The 18,274-nt window shown below is 38.4% G+C and overlaps 2 protein-coding genes across 2 annotated transcripts in view; one reads left to right on the top strand and one right to left on the bottom strand.

Moving 5' to 3' along the window:
- rbfox3b (RNA binding fox-1 homolog 3b) overlaps positions 1-16,881 on the top strand; it is a 94,493-nt gene extending 77,612 nt beyond the window's left edge. The window contains exons 12-13 of the mRNA XM_077007935.1: positions 16,045-16,153; positions 16,333-16,881. Of these exons, the coding sequence (XP_076864050.1) occupies positions 16,045-16,153; positions 16,333-16,718 (495 nt within the window). The 3' untranslated portion in view covers positions 16,719-16,881. The remainder of the gene's footprint in view (positions 1-16,044; positions 16,154-16,332) is intronic.
- LOC143517587 (uncharacterized) lies at positions 11,966-16,752 on the bottom strand. The gene is made up of 8 exons (XM_077010280.1): positions 16,375-16,752; positions 15,753-15,811; positions 14,981-15,163; positions 14,440-14,586; positions 14,315-14,339; positions 13,639-13,674; positions 13,432-13,537; positions 11,966-13,133 (listed from the first exon to the last, which is right to left on the bottom strand). The coding sequence occupies exons 2-8, from the start codon at positions 15,789-15,791 to the stop codon at positions 13,118-13,120; spliced, it is 552 nt and encodes a 183-aa protein (XP_076866395.1). The 5' UTR covers positions 15,792-15,811; positions 16,375-16,752; the 3' UTR covers positions 11,966-13,117.
- Positions 16,882-18,274: the final 1,393 nt, after the last annotated feature.

Raw genomic sequence — 18,274 nt, 5'->3', positions numbered from 1 at the left:
GCTGGGAGACCACCTAGGTCAGCCACACCTCTTTCTTAAGCCCCACCTACATCATCATCCACCAATGAGAAGAGGAGATGTGAGAGTTCAGAGGAGGGGTGGAGTTCTGAGGCCTTGTGTGAATAATCCTGCTTCCTGTGGTTGGTCCACTCCTGTGCTGTGATGTCACTCTGTCCTGTGGTCTCGCTGCTGTGGCATTGCCTGAATGTAGAGTCACTAGACACTGAGGTGGACGTCGGCCTTGTTTCCACTGACCTGGGATCAGATCGGGTCCTGCCCCACACCGTCACACACAAGGCAGGGGCAACAGTGACGCTGCTGTCAGATCAGTATGATCAGGCACTTTTCTCCAACGCTGCAACCGCATGGGTGACCACTTCCTGTAGCTCTTCACCCAGCTCATGCTCTGACTGGCCACACTCCGCCTTGCAACTGATGCGTTTCCTGTGGAATGTCACCGCCTCTCTTTCTGCTTTCGGTTTTCCAGCCTTGCCGTTCAGTAGGCGGAGCTATTGATCCACTTCCTGTTGATGATGTCATGACTCTTTACGTGTTCGTCAACTCACTAGACACTTCACTTCCTGTGGTGTTACTGCAGTGGGGGGTGGGGGGGGGGCTGCAGATGTGAATGAAGCTGAAGACGTCAGCACCAACCACTCAAGCACTTCCAGTGCTACAACCGTACACCTACAGTGCCACCTGGTGGCTGAGTTTATTACTGTCCTGCAGAACCAGCGTGACTCGACGTCCGAGGAGAGACGGAAAGACAAGCAAGCATCATGCGGGAGCTTCTGATTGGACGACAAGTCCATGCTGCAGTTGGAACGTCCGAGCCAACGCCCAGCGAGAGAAACTAAGAATACAATTAGTCTAGTGATGAGTCCTCCTTTTTCTGAATAGTAGATTGACCTGGTAGAAACATAGTTTAAAATCTGTAGAGGAAAATGCTTCCAAACACTAACGTATTACATGCAACTGACTGTTATGATGCTGTTTGGTCATTTTTGTCAGACCTGAATTATATATGAATTATATATAAATATTTATCGGGGTTTGATATATGTAAAGGGTGAAAAACAGAAAAAGAAATTAATTTTATTTGGTGAAGCGACTTGTAATAGATCATCCCTCTGTGATTCTGTGTTTTAAATGATTCGGTTCTTGAATGAGTTCATAGATGTTGAATCAGTAATATTCGCTGTGTGTGTGTGTGTGTGTGTGTGTGTGTACATAATGAATATTTGTTACGTGAGTTGCAGAGGTTGGAATGGATTGAAATGTGGGTGCATGCAGCCCTCCCCACACACACATACACAAACACATACACAGACACACACACATACACACAGACACACACATGCACGCTCTCTCTCACATACACACAGTCTCTCTCTCTCACACACATACACTCTCTCTCTCACACACACGCTCTCTCTCTCTCTCACACACATACACTCTCTCTCTCACACACGCTCTCTCTCTCACACACACACACACACTCTCTCTCTCACACACACACATTCTCTCACACACATGCACACACACACACTCTCACACACACACACACACACACTCTCACTCACACACATACATACACTCTCACACACACACACTTTCTCACACACTCTCACTCACACACACACTCTCTCACACACACACACACTCTCATTCACACATACACACTCTCTCATACACACTCTCACTCACACACACACACACTCTCACACACACACACACACTCTCTCTCACACACACACACACACTCACTCACACATACACACACACACTCTCTCTCACACACACACACACACTCACACACACACACACACATATACAGACTCACACTCTGACCACTACATTTATGCAAGGTGTGTATGTGACCTGGTTGCTGCAGCGGTGAGATGAGTGTTTTCACTGCAGTGTAAGGGCCGTAAAGCTGGTTTACACACCAGGGCACTGAGCCACTTACAGCCCTACAGATGTTGACTGCTGTTTCTGGAGCTTCACACATCACATGTTCTCCATCTGTCCAACTGAAGCTGCTCTTGTTCTCAGTTGGAATAGAATCTTTCCCCAATTTACTTTTTCTATCTCATTGTAGATGTAATGGGTACCTGCCTACATGAAGTCACCACCTATGTTACATTTATTCTTAGAACCGACAAAAAAAAAACACGTACTTCAAAAGTGGAGCTTCATTAGGGGATTCATGACTTCATTGGGGGATTCATGACTTCATTAGGGGATTCATGACTTCATTGGGGGATTCATGACTTCATTAGGGGATTCATGACCTTTATTAAGGGAATCATGACTTCAATAAGGGATTCAGGACCTTCATTAGGGGATTCATGACTTCATTGGGGGACTCATGACCTTTATTAGGGGATTCATGACTTCATTGTGGGATTCATGACTTCATTAGGGGATTCATGACCTTTTTTAGGGGATTCATGACTTCATTAGGGGATTCATGACTTCATTATGGGATTCAGGACCTTCAGAAGGGGATTCATGACTTCATTAAGAGATTCAGGACTTCATTAGGGGATTCATGACTTCATTATGGGATTCAGGACCTTCATAAGGGGATTCATGACTTCATTAAGAGATTCATGACTTCATAAGGGGATTCATTACTGAATATATATACATGTATTCCAATGCTAGTATAATAATTTGTATATTTGACCCTTTGGACCCCCAATATGTTACAGCTACATTTTGGCTATGTTCCAGCTGTGTTACAGCTATGATACAGCTGTGTTACAGCTATGTTACAGCTGTGTAACAACCGTGTTACAGCTGTGTTACAGCTATGTTACAGCTATGTTACAGTACATAACGGTAATGGAGCTGCAGGTATGTGTGTGGACAACTCAGTGACCTTCTGAGAACAAAACCACATAAAATGACACTTTCAGGGTGAAAGAGAGAGAGAGAGAGCACCCCCCTCCGATTCTACTGTGCTATAATCCCGTTTGTATTCCTGGTGAACTCTGACCCCACTCCAGCACCTGTAAATACCAGCCCACCTGTGTTTTCTTCTCTCTGCTATGCCCCAAAAATCCTGTATTTTGTTCTATATTGAAAAAGTTTATTTATAAGGGGGTTTTTAAAAGAAACGGTTACTCTTTTTTGTAAATGTTCCTGTTAAATAAAAGTCTAAATGTTTTAAAAATGTAAATTGGTATATTGAAAGGTAAGATTTCTTTATTGTGCCCTGCCCACCTCTGAACTCTAACCCTTTTGTGTTAATTATTTCTTGTGCTCTGCCCACCTGTAAACTCTAACCCTTTACAGTTATTTATTTCTTATGCCCCTCCCACCTCTGAACTCCAACCCTTTAGTTATGTATTTCTAGTACTCCACCCACCTTTGAACTCTGACCCTTTAGTTTATTTCTTGTGCCCTGTCCACCTCTGAACTCCAACCCTTTAATGTTTTTTTTTCTGTATGCTTCTTATATGCTTCAGATGAAAGAATCTATTTATTATGACATTAACGTTGTTATTATTATTAAACTAATTACTACTTATCATTATTATAATTATTACCATGGTCATTACCATTAATCCCATTAAATAAGCTTGTTTACTTCATTCTCAAATGTGGTGTTTGATTCTGGTTGCTGGACTGAACTGGTGTTATTTGGGAGCAGGCACACTGAACAGACCTGATAACATAATTTAGGATTCTCAGATACAGATAATAACGATGTAGATATAGTCTTGTGAAACTGGGGGAGATCTCTCTGGTCACTTCTTTACTGTAGACCATAGTATACAACACTTCAAAAATGTGATGTGAGCATGGCAGATATTTAATAGGGAATCATACATGAAAAAGCCCAAACGCCCCAAATTTAAATCCTAAAACGGAACCTATTCAGTTATTTGTAAAACATGGTTTTAATTTGTTGTCTTTTTGTTTGCATGTTGTAAGGATGAAACATACATTTAAAAATACATGTAAGTTTAGACAGTGGGGAAGACACCTTATGTTCTTTTACTGAGACTTCCAACAGTAAAATGAGGACAGTGGTCTTACGGGGAGACATTAACCAACACTGTATCTGACCATATATGGAGATATTAACCAACACTGTATCTGACCATATATGGAGACATTAACCAACACTGTATCTGACCATATATGGAGACATTAACCAACACTTTATCTGACCATATCTTCCACACCTTCAACATCGAGTGATCGTGGCGGTGAGGGTGAGGAAGGATTACATCAACTTACATTACATCAATGTAAGTTATAAATATAACACACAGAAGACACACCAGCTTTAGCTGTCAGTAAGCGCTAGTTAGGTTAGATATCTTAGCTAACTAACCTAATTATGTTCATGACGTGCTGCAGTATTCACTTTAGCTGGCGATCATAAAGGCGATGTCACGCTGAGTTGTGTTTTTAGCAACAGTAATCCGTGTTTCTTTTCATGCTGACTAATCATGTGCCCATTTTTATAGTGTAGTGTTTTTATAGGGTAAGGGCATTTATTGAGGGTAAACGCAGATCAGTAGGTTCACCCTTAGCCCAGCGCGTTCGTTTGATGGGAAAGAGATAGCAGGAACAACCATACCAAAATTATAGCAATACCAAAAAGGCCTTTAGTAAAACAGAGATATCTCTGGGGATCTCACATCCTAACATTTACATCAGAGAGACCCAACAAGTGTTTGTACATGTCGTCTTTATATACGATTTCTCCGCCCCCAAACACTTAGATCTTCTTCTATACCTTACATGGTGTTGTTGTTCGAGCAAACATGATTTTGCTGTTCAAGCAGACATGACTTTTCCATTTGTTTCAACATATTAGAATATCTGTTCTAAAGGGATGCTGTCATACACCGGTATGTTGTACTTCTCCTTTATCAGTCTAACACTGCGGTCCTCAACTTCCTGTTGACTGGGTCATCTTCCCTTTGAAACTCCTCACACATCATGATTTCCCAAGGCCCTTCTTAGGGTTCACAGCTTAAACACATCTAATGCAGCAGCTATATTCAATTATATTATGTTAATGGTAAGCAAAATATATTGTTGCTAATGCTAGTGCTAAGCAAAAACCCAAAATCACAACAGTGACCACTGTAATCCTCCTCTCTGATGAGACTGTGCGTCCCTCACATGGGGAAACATTAGATAGCACTGTAACTAACTGTAATTAACTGTAGTTGACTGTATGGGGAAACATTAGATAACATTAGCTGACTGTAATTAACTGTAGTTGACTGTATGGGGAAATGTTATATAAGACTCTTTTTAGAAGGTTTTAGAACGGAGAGATCGTGAGGAGATTTGTGGTGTGAGAAGGTCTTTCAGGTATGGAGGAGCGTTTCCATAGATACACTGGTAGGTGAGGAGCGTAAATCTTATATCTACAGTGTAACTGACTGTATGCAGAGACCTTAACCAGCACTGTAGCTGAATTTGTAGCTGACTGTATCTTATATCCTTGTAAAAGTTTCAAATTTTAAACAAACCTTTTAACAACTTTCTCATCACATTCACATAAGGTGATGAAAATAAAGTCTTAAATATAGTCTTGAGTCTGTCACTTAAAAGCTTTTAAACCAGTATACAAGTGTATAAATTTCATTTTGGGGTTGGCTTCCTAGTTACATAAAAACACATTTATATGGGATTTCAAAGATTACAGCGTAAAGGGTGACTTGCAATGCCAGTTAGTGGCCACCAGAGGGAGGCCGTGTGAGCTTATCAGGGCTTGTTAGACTGTTCTCCATCGGGAGGCCTCATCCTAATTAATTGCTTCACAAAGGACACTGTTTTCAAAGACTTGCGCTAAACCTGCTGGTAATTGGTATTGCCTCAGACGTTTGTCTTCTGTGACTTTCTGACCTGTTCTATGATGGACAGTCTTCCCTCTGTGTGTGTGTGTGTGTGTGTGAGAGAGAGAGAGAGAGAGAGAGAGACGTGTGATGCATAATGATTGGAGTCTACTTGATGTCCGTGTATAATGATGTATAATTATTCCAGTCTATTTGATGTGATGTGTTGAGGTATAATGATACTAGTATGTGTGATGTGATGCGTTTAATGACGTTTAATGTTGCTAGTGTGTTTGATGTTTCCAGTGTGTTTCGGCCCCAGTTGTATAGAGCTGCACACCATTCAGAATGTCTTGGCTGGGTCTCGTAGTGGTGCACAAGTCCACACAGGAGGGGCGCCATCCTCGCACACAGCCCGTTTGACTGTCAGAGTGTGGTGCTTTACTGACATCTAGTGGTGAAACAATTCCTCAGGTGCCTCTATATCAGGGGCCCACACCTTTTCAGCTTGCGAGCTACTTATAAGATGACCAAGTCAAAATTATCTACCTACTATAAAAATGCAAAACAAATTTATTTCTTCTATATTATCATTATTTAAGTTATTATTATTGCTATTTAATATTGTGTATTCTTTCATTTTCCTATTAGGACAAATACAGTATTTCATTTATTTATATTTATAAAGTATTTTAAAGTATCGCAAATTGTAGCGAGAAACACTCGCAGTCCACAATGTCCTTCCAAAGTTGCTGGGTCAAATCCTCGGTCATGCCTTCAGAGTGCTGTGTGACTGTATTCCTCGATAGCTGGAGAGCTTTGATTGAAGATAATATTTCAGATTTGTTTTGGAACAAGGAATCAGCGGCTTCAACAAATACCTCTTATATCATCTCTCTGTATTGGAAGGACTTCTTGTGCTTAATAATTAAGTGACTCAGCCAAAATGATGCTTCGGTGGCTTAGAATACGACATAGTGAAATATAGTGAATATGACATAGTGAAATATAATGAATATGACATAGTGAAATATAGTGAATATGACATAGTGAAACAGTGAATATGACAGTGAAATATAGTGAATATGACATAGTGAAACATAGTGAATATGACATAGTGAAACAGTGAATACAACATAGTGAAATATAGTGAATATGACAGTGAAACAGTGAATATGACAGTGAAATATAGTGAATATGACACAGTGAAATATAGTGAATACGACATAGTGAAATATAGTGAATATGACATAGTAAAACATAGTGAATATGACAGTGAAATATAGTGAATATGACAGACATAGTGAAATATAGTGAATATGACATAGTGAACTATACTGAATATGACAGTGAAATATAGTGAATACGACAGTGAAATATAGTGAATATGACAGTGAAATATAGTGAATATGACATAGTGAATATGATAGTGAAATATAGTGAATATGACAGTGAAACAGTGAATATGACAGTGAAATATAGTGAATATGACACAGTGAAATATAGTGAATACGACATAGTGAAATATAGTGAATATGACATACAGTGAAAAATAGTGAATATGACATAGTGAAACATAGTGAATATGACACAGTGAAATATAGTGAATACGACACTGAAATATAGTGAATACGACATTGTGAAATATAGTGAATATGACATAGTGAAACAGTGAATATGACAGTGAAATATAGTGAATATGACATAGTGAAACAGTGAATACAACATAGTGAAATATAGTGAATATGAATATGACAGTGAAATATAGTGAATATGACAGACATAGTGAAATATAGTGAATATGACATAGTGAACTATACTGAATATGACAGTGAAATATAGTGAATACGACAGTGAAATATAGTGAATATGACATAGTGAAATATAGTGAATATGACATAGTGAATATGATAGTGAAATATAGTGAATATGACAGTGAAACAGTGAATATGACAGTGAAATATAGTGAATATGACACAGTGAAATATAATGAATATGACATACAGTGAAAAATAGTGAATATGACACAGTGAAATATAGTGAATACGACATTATGAAATATAGTGAATACGACACAGTGAAATATAGTGAATATGACAGTGAAACAGTGAATATGACACAGTGAAATATAGTGAATTTGACATAGTGAGACAGTGAATACAACAGTGAAATATAGTGAATATGACAGTGAAACAGTGAATATGACATAGTGAAATATAGTGAATATGACACAGTGAAATATAGTGAATACGACATAGTGAAATATAGTGAATATGACATAGTAAAACAGTGAATATGACAGTGAAATATAGTGAATATGACAGACATTGTGAAATATAGTGAATATGACATAGTGAACTATACTGAATATGACAGTGAAATATAGTGAATATGACATAGTGAACTATACTGAATATGACAGTGAAATATAGTGAATACGACAGTGAAATATAGTGAATATGACATAGTGAAATATTGTGAATATGACATAGTGAATATGATAGTGAAATATAGTGAATATGACACAGTGAAATATAGTGAATATGACAGTGAAACAGTGAATATGACAGTGAAATATAGTGAATATGACACAGTAAAATATAGTGAATATGACATAGTGAAATATAGTGAATATGACACAGTGAAATATAGTGAATACGACACTGAAATATAGTGAATATGACACGGTGAAATATAGTGAATATGACAGTGAAACATAGTGAATATGACAGTGAAACAGTGAATATGACATAGTGAAATATGGTGAATATGACATAGTGAAATATAGTGAATATGACATAGACATAGTGAAATATAGTGAATATGACAGTGAAACATAGTGAATATGACATAGTGAAACAGTGAATGACAGTGAAATATAGTGAATATGACACAGTGAAATATAGTGAATATGACAGTGAAACAGTGAATATGACAGTGAAATATAGTGAATATGACACAGTAAAATATAGTGAATATGACATAGTGAAATATAGTGAATATGACACAGTGAAATATAGTGAATACGACACTGAAATATAGTGAATATGACACGGTGAAATATAGTGAATATGACAGTGAAACAGTGAATATGACAGTGAAACAGTGAATATGACATAGTGAAATATGGTGAATATGACATAGTGAAATATAGTGAATATGACATAGACATAGTGAAATATAGTGAATATGACAGTGAAACATAGTGAATATGACAGTGAAACAGTGAATATGACAGTGAAATATAGTGAATATGACAGTGAAACATTCGAAAAATGTCATAACTGAAATATAGTGAATATGACAGACTTAGTGAAATATAGTGAACATGAAATAGTGAAACATAGTGAATACGACATAGTGAAATATAGTGAAAATGACACAGTGAAACAGTGAATATTACATAGTGAAACAGTGAATATGACAGTGAAATATAGTGAATATGACATAGACATAGTGAAATATAGTGAATGACATAGTGAAACAGAGAATATGACATAGTGAAATATAGTGAATACGACATTGAAATATAGTGAATATGACATAGTGAAATATAGAGAATATGACATAGTGAAACAGTGAATACGACATTGTGAAATATAATGAATATGACATAGTGAAACAGTGAATACAACATAGTGAAATATAGTGAATATGACATGGTGAAATATAGTGAATACGACAGTGAAACAGTGAATATGACAGTGAAAGATACTGAATATGACACAGTAAAATATAGTGAATACGACAGTGAAATATAGTGAATATGACATGGTGAAATATTGTGAATATGACACAGTGAAATATAGTGAATACGGCATAGTGAAATATAGTGAATATGACATAGTGAAATAGTGAATATGACATAGTGAAATATGGTGAATATGACATAGTGAAACAGTGAATATGACATAGTGAAATATAGTGAATATGACATAGACATAGTGAAATATAGTGAATATGACACAGTAAAATATAGTGAATATGACACTGAAATTTAGTCAATACGACATTGTGAAATATAGTGAATACGACACAGTGAAATATAGTGAATATGACAGTGAAATATAGTGAATTTGACAGTGAAGCATAGTGACTATGACATAGTGAAATATAGTGAATATGACCGTGAAATATAGTGAATACGACATAGTGAAATATAGTGAATATGACATAGACATAGTGAAATATAGTGAATATGACATAGTGAAACAGTGAATACGACAGTGAAATATAGTGAATATGACGTAGTGAAATATAGCGATTATGACAGTGAAATATAGTGAATATGACAGTGAAATATAGTAAATACGACATAGTGAAATATAGTGAATATGACATAGACATAGTGAAATATAGTGAATATGACAGTGAAACATAGTGAATATGACAGTGAAATATAGTGAATATGACAGTGAAATATAGTGAATATGACAGTGAAATATAGTGAATATGACATAGTGAAACATAGTGACTACGACATAGTGAAATATAGTGAATATGACAGACATATTGAAACATAGTGAATATGACATAGTGAAACAGTGAATACAACATAGTGAAATATAGTGAATATGACAGTGAAATATAGTGAATATGACACAGTGAAATATAGTGAATATGACACAGTGAAATATAGTGAATACGACATAGTGAAATATAGTGAATATGACATAGTGAAATATAGTGAATATGACAGTGAAATATAGTGAATATGACAGTGCACTATACTGAATATGACAGTGAAATATAGTGAATATGACATAGTGAACTATACTGAATATGACAGTGAAATATAGTGAATACGACAGTGAAATATAGTGAATATGACATAGTGAATGACATAGTGAAATATAGTGAATATGACAGTGAAACAGTGAATATGACACAGTGAAATATAGTGAATACGACATAGTGAAATATAGTGAATATGACATACAGTGAAAAATAGTGAATATGGCATAGTGAAACAGTGAATATGACACAGTGAAATATAGTGAATACGACACTGAAATATAGTGAATATGACAGTGAAATATAGTGAATATGACAGACATAGTGAAATATAGTGAATATGACATAGTGAACTATACTGAATATGACAGTGAAATATAGTGAATATGACATATTGAACTATACTGAATATGACAGTGAAATATAGTGAATACGACAGTGAAATATAGTGAATATGACATAGTGAATATGACATAGTGAAATATAGTGATTATGACATAGTGAATATGATAGTGAAATATAGTGAATAAGAGTGAAAGAGTGAATATGACAGTGAAATATAGTGAATACGACACTGTGAAATATAGTGAATACAACATTGTGAAATATAGTGAATATGACGTGAAATATTGTGAATATGACACAGTGAAATATAGTGAATACGGCATAGTGAAATATAGTGAATATGACATAGTGAAATATAGTGAATATGACATAGTAAAACATAGTGAATATGACATAGACATAGTGAAATATAGTGAATATGACATAGTGAATATGACCGTGAAATGTAGTGAATATGACATAGTGAAATATAGTGAATATGACATAGTGAAACAAATCCTCCTCCCATTCTGTATGAAGTGGCAGGTTTTAGGCTTCTTACTCGGACCAGCTACGGCACTCAGTTTATACCCTTTGTTGTATTTAGTTTAAATAAATTGGAGGCTAGCTACGCTGCAAGGTAACTGAACAAGTTAATGTAGGTTGTCAGAAGTTCAGATGTCAGATTGGCTACCCTGTATGTCAATCAAAAGACAACTGTCAGTGCAGATGGACAATAGCCTGACATTCATCCACTACTTTTTAATGTCCTGCGATCTACCCCACCACATTTCACACTAAAAATGTGTACTGTACACTGCAAAACACACCAGTCCCACGCGTGACGTTTGACGGTGGAACCTTCCTCTGATCACTCGAGGCCCCACCTGAAGGTGCGTCTGCACCTGTTATTAGCTACTCCACATTTAATGTGAGCTCCATTTTCATAATGTAAAGGTGAAGACGTGAAAGAATAAGTCATTAGTGCAAGATGGCAATAAAATTCCCACCCACCACATCATGGGGCCCTTAGTTACTCTGTAGCAACGCCTCCAGCAGCATGAAATACACGACACAAACCTGTGTGGCAACTTTATTAATGAATAAACGTGCAAATGTGCTTTAACATTGAAGCTTTCTCATTGGTTAATAGCCCACACACCGTATGTTTTAACATTCTCTTCTGTCCTCATCGCTGTGGCAACGATTGGTTGTGTTGAGCATTGCTGAATGCTTTTAGAAGTGCTTGTATCATTTATATCAAAAAGAGTCCAGTCAAAAATGTAAATGTATATGTAAATGTAAATATATATGTAAATGTAAATGTGGTGTGTCTGAAGTGCATAGTTAATAGCATATTGGCACAGAGGCAAGGTCAGGGCTAGCAGCTAAGACCCTACAGGGAGGTTCCCCCAGACTACACTGCAGCCTAGTGCAAATACTCACAGTCCCTGTTTTAGGTTCAATGTAACAACGTTTGTTTTACATGGATACGGGACTAAAGCTGTGACTAAACCTGAGACATTTACTTTCGTTAGCTGATGCAGAGACACTGGTCCATGCTTTTTTCTCGTAGTTGTGACAATGACTTTAGTTATGCTGCTATAGACTAGCCTGCCGGAGCCACATGCTCATCACTGGCACGTGAGCATGTATGTTTAAATCAATGGTTTAAACCATATTTAATATATTTTTTGCATGCTTCTACCTAAGACGATTGCATGTGAGCACCTACAAGCACCTGGGAGATGGTCTGGCCTGTTGGTAGATGTACTGATGCCGGAGTTTTTTCTTTGGCTTGCTCATTAGAGATCTGGACCCATACGATTGTGACGACATGTGTTATAAAAAGTGCTATATAAATAAAGTTGACTTGACTTGACTTGACTAAAGTTGTAATGTATGGAGGGATTTGTTGGGGATTAAATCATTCTTTGTCTTCAAATTATTTATGGATTGATTGTAATTGAGGTGTCAGTCATCACCCCCAAAATAGCACACCATCAGTCTCCTAATCCACTGCATGGGCAATAATGACAATATAAATAAAAATGAATAAAAAGCGTATAGTGCATAGTGTCTGCTCTCTGTCTCTAAAACATACTGATGGTTTTGATTGTCAGCAGTCTCATTGATCAGCAGTCTCACTGATCAGCAGTCTCACTGATCAGCAGTCTCATTGATCAGTAGTCATCCTCAGTTTCTCCTTCCTCTTCATGTTCTGTCTCCCATAGTCACGCGTATGTTTACACTCCACACACCCTACAGTGGAGAAATGACACACATTTTTCACCCAAGCCTGCGCAGAAGAACTCTGTAAATCTTGCCCAACACCCTGCCTCAGTAGATCCTCAGTGCAACAAAAAACTTTAATTATCTCGTTCTGAGAAAAATGAAGACAGAACCGCTAACCAAAAATCTCCCTCACGGCTGACGTGCAACAGTGCTGGTAAGAGCCAACTGGAGCCGTCAGTGTGAAACTCTGAGTAAAGATGATTGGTCAACAGCACCACCCAGTGGCCGACACCAGGGGTGCAGCAGTTCAGGATTGAGTACTTACTTATCTCTGATCCACTGTCTATTACAGTAGCACACAGTCAGCATCAGGATCAGAAGCACCACTGCTATTACCAACAGCAACAGATGCAGCCAGTACCCGAGATGCTCTGAAATTAACAAACGATTAAACTTTTAAAATAAATTCTGTCAGAACACTCAGATCTTCTACTACATCAAAACAAAGACAAAGAAATCTTTAGTTTCTCACCAAGTTCTTCATGGGCTGGAATGGTGTCATTCATAGCTAAACAAAAACACACACATGCTTCCCTGTAATTTATTACATAACACACCAGAAACACTGAACTAACATCTATTGCTCATTAGAGGTTGTTTAAGGGCAGTCATGGCCTGGCAGTTAGGGAACTGGTCTTGTGACCGGAAGGTAGTGGGTTCGATTCCCAGACCTGAGGCCATGACTGAGGTGCTCTTGAGCAAGGCACCTAACCCCAACTGCTCCCCGGGCGCCGGGCTAGGGCTGCCCACCGCTCTGGGCACGTGTGATCCACAGCCCCCTAGTAATCACTAGTGTGTGTGTGTGTGTTCTGACTGCACAGATGGGTTAAAAGCGGAGGACAAATTTCGATTGGGGTGTAAAAATCACAATTGACAAAATATGTCACATTTCCCATAAGCATTAAAAGCAGCAGTAAGTCTGTGGGTGGTTGTGTCCTGTGTGTCCTGTCCTTGACCCTACACACCTGATTATGGTAAATATTGCTTATGTGTGCAGAACTGTTTTTGGTTTGTTACCGTGGATCACAAAGCCATCTCACTAACACTGCAAATCCAGTTTTGTACTGTACACTTCTAAATCCTGTATGCACTGATGACTGACACAGAAATCTGGTAAACGTAACAAGTTAGAAAATGTATGTTCTTACCATGGTATGTCACTGTGTGTTTGTACTGAAAATGAAGAGGATAATCATACAATTAAAAAATTCATTTTCAAAGAAACAAATAAGTTTAAAAAAAACTAAATTTTGACCATTTTTTTATAACGTACCTGAAACTCATGACATTCCATAATGTAGAAGATCCCATCCACACATCTAGAAGTTGTTAGGTTATCTGGTGTAACGGCAGTGACCAGGGGATCCCAAACCTCATCGTTTGGTACAAAATTCCCTCCTTCTGCCAACAGATTACTGTCCTACACAGCAACACACAGCATAGCATAAACACCTGACTAATGTGAGATGTTCTTCATAATGTTCCTCATGATGTTCCTCAAGATGTTATTCATGATGTTATTCATGACTAAATGATGTGCAGGTCTCATTTCCAGGACATATAAAGCGGGGAGGATATGACCACAATATATGTTTAAAAGATATACATTGGAAAATAGACCGATAAGAAGCATTATTCAGATCTACTGTTAATAAGTAGTCTGATGAACAGTCCTGAAGATCATATATTATAAATTAATATAACCTAACCCTAACCCTGAGGTTCACATACTGTATATAGGCAGTCTGATCAACAGCCCTGAAGTTCATATACTGTCTATTCAATGGTTCTTAGATATGAGACAAAAACTTCACCTGATTGTACCAGGACTGCATGCAGTGTTTGTTGATTCTGTTGGCAGGCGGTACATCAGAAGGTACCGGGTATGTGAACCCTTTGGAGTTGTGAATTTCAGCACAATCGAACGTGATGTTTTCTTTCATGGCAGAACAATGTGAAGACAATGTTTTTCCTGTGAAAACCCAACATATACACAGCTACACACCCCCACCAACAAACACACACACACACACACACACACAGACCAATAATCACTGATCAAATAAATCTGGCTAATTGGTCAGAGCCATGAAACCTAAGTTTTAATATGCCAAATTTCAATAGCCATCTTTGCGGACATCTTTGCGTTGTCTACATTTATGGCTCAGCTATTAAAATGCTTATATGGCATGGAAGGCTTATAATTGTGCCATATTTAAATATCTCATGGCCTCAATTCTGGGAATCGAACCCACGACCCTCTGGTCACAAGACCAGTTCCCTAACCACCAGGCCATGACTGCCCCCCACCAGCCGTGTGTGTGTGTGTGTCACAAATACAGTATGAATGCAGGCAAATAGTATTTTTTCTAAAAATGCAAAGCCATTTGTCCTTTTAAATGAGCATCAAACTGAGCTTTTAGCATATAATTGCATGAATGAGATTTTAGCATGTACTGAAAATTAATATGTACGATTTAAGTACGAATATGTATGATTTAAGAAATCATTTTGATAACAGCAATGCTGAAAGTACTCATAATTATAATTATAATGTCATCAAACATTAAAGAAATTTGGTCTTACGATTAGTCCGCTGTTCATCTTGAGGTAAGGAATACGCATTTCTTGTTCCTGTCAGGTGACTTGTGGAATAGAGGGGGGGGGGGGGGGTTATGATATAATAAATTATAACGTGTTCTGGCTCTATTAACATTCACCACCTCACCTCAAGTGCTACACTCACTAGTTCCTCTTATCCTCTCACACATGCGTCCTCTCTCACGTTCCTCAGCCCTAACAGCTGTTTCTCGCTAGCTGGCTAATCAGCTCGCGCTTCCTTATAAACATCTTACTCTGGTTGTCTGTTTCCGGGTAGCTGTCCGAGCTTGTGGGGAGCGTGTGCTGCTCAGAGAGGGGCGCATACTGCACCGACGAGGAGCTACCCATCATTTCTGGGTGCTCGTTCTGGGGATCGTCAGTTGGAGGTGAGTAAAATTGTATTTTACTGTAGAATGCCTTTCACCTACCAAGTGGTGATTTGATTCTTTTAGCAATTGTTCAGAAACTGTTAGCTCTTCCTCCACACCGACGGGAGGGAGCGCAGAATTGCTCAGGAAAAAGTCAAAGCCTCTGATGAAGAACACATCTCTTTGATCACATTTAGATCTTAGAGCTGCTTCTGACACCAAGCCCAGCAGCATCTTACCTGACAGTCTGCAAACGCTCGCTTGTACGAGGGAGAAGCGGTCTCCCCGTCGAGATCTTATTTGGAAGATAGTGCGTGGTGCGAGTCCTGGAGGGTCCAACACGGTGTGGAATGAGTGTGGTACTGGGTGGGGAGGAGAGTGTGTGCTGAGCCACACTGTGGAGGCTGTGGGGAGACTCACAAAACACCTGTCATGCCACGGCGCCCCCTGCTGGTCGCCCCCCTATACACCGGCGTTGTGTTTGTCCCTCAGGCAATTTGGCTCAGCAACATTTCGTCACCAGCCAATTGGAAGCTCTCTGAAGTGTCATGTGACGCCAAGCGAGCTTCCAATTGGCTGGTGACGAAATGCTGATACGATGCTGTATACGGCGCCAAATCTCTCAGGCGAGTGCGCACGGTGAGATTTTGGGCACGTCTGAAAATATCAAATACGTTAGATAAATGTCTCACAGGCACGAGAGGCAGAGAATGTTGTCTCAAGCATCCGCACACAGCAAGCAACTAGCTGAGTAACCGGGGGGGGGGGGGGGGGGGGGGGGGGGGAGTTGGGACTTGACGTGTGATCGCTTCCATTTTATTTCACACTCCCTGCCCCTTACACTACTCAGTCAGGATTTTTTTCTGAGTGTTTTATACATCATAATGATGAAAGCAAGGTTTGAAAATATATATATTCTATCTTTATTTGATAAAGAAATATTTATCTGTCCACTCAAGTGTACTTCATTATAAGGATTTAAAGAAAACAAAACCCCCTCAAATTACATTATATAAACATAAAGAAGTTAACTTGACTATAATCTTTAGCGTTTCACATAGCCAACATTAACTTTAAACAGATTAGTAGGCTAGTTAAGCTACGTTGTCGTCTTTAGCATTATCCTAGCAATTAACGTTAAACGTTATATGCCTACTTTTATTTCTTTTAGCAATATGATTAATAATAAACCATTTCATTAATAACTTATTAACATAATATACCTTTGATTTCAGATTTATAGTGAAGGTTTTAAGTGTTTTTTACAGAATAGTCTCTGTGAAATAACTAGGCTACAGCAGGGTTGCCAACTTTTGACGTTCGCTTGGAGTGAGATTTTAACCTGGAGCCGGTGGCGAGTGTATTTTGTTGAGCGGGGGGGGGTGGCGGTGGCGAACGAAAGTTGTTGAGCGGGGGGGGTTGGGGGGGGGTGGCGAACGTAAAATGGACACAGATTCAGTGTTATATCGCCGGTGGATGGCGCCAGAGCTAGCGTACTGGTAACGTATTGAATCATATATGTGGATCTGAGGTAAATAAACTGGATATTTTTTTTCGGCGTGAGATATCGGAAGTGTGGCATGAGAGCGTGTGAAAATGGTCAAATGCGTGTGTATGGAGTGATTTTTGTTTCAATAGTTCCACAAAAGCAAAAGTAAATCCAAGAGCAGAAAGTATATGTTATGAATGCAAAACAGAAAAAATATATCAAAAGTATATATTTTTTATATAATTGGTTATTTGAAACTTATTTTCGTTTGCATTTTGACAAGTTTTTGGTTCCATTGTTTTTGTTTTTTTGGATTTTCCCAGTAAGGTCTTTTGCTTCTGGAATCTCTCTTTGCTTCTGGTTCGTTTTTTGCTTCTGACTTTTGGAACACATTTCACGTGTGGGAGGGTCTTAGATGAAGGCGTTCCTCTGCAATCTCCATTGGTCACTGATTCCGGACTGACACAGAGCTCTGAGACCGCCTCTGGGACCAAGCCACGCCCACCCCACCAGCTCCCTAGCGTTTTCAAACATGGCGGAACGCGGTGGTTCTGTTTCACAGTAGCATGTAAACTAAGTTTTACCATAAAAGTTTATACAAAGGTTATAATTAATTGGTAAATGGTCTGTAGATATTGCAAATGTACACT

The sequence above is a fragment of the Brachyhypopomus gauderio genome, chromosome 6, assembly GCF_052324685.1.
Source record: "Brachyhypopomus gauderio isolate BG-103 chromosome 6, BGAUD_0.2, whole genome shotgun sequence".
NCBI classification, from domain to species: Eukaryota; Metazoa; Chordata; class Actinopteri; order Gymnotiformes; family Hypopomidae; genus Brachyhypopomus; species Brachyhypopomus gauderio.
Note: the sequence above shows the minus strand (reverse complement) of the source record. Positions and strands in the feature narration are given on the sequence as shown.

Excerpts from the sequence above, each read along its gene's own strand:
- LOC143517587 (XM_077010280.1), bottom strand. The coding sequence starts at position 15,791 with ATGCGTATTCCTTACCTCAAGATGAACAGCGGACTAATC. Across the intron at positions 14,587-14,980 it reads TGCAGTCCTGGTACAATCAG|GACAGTAATCTGTTGGCAGA; the intron begins GTGAAGTTTTTG and ends GTTGCTGTGTAG. Across the intron at positions 14,340-14,439 it reads TGGAATGTCATGAGTTTCAG|TACAAACACACAGTGACATA; the intron begins GTACGTTATAAA and ends CTTCATTTTCAG.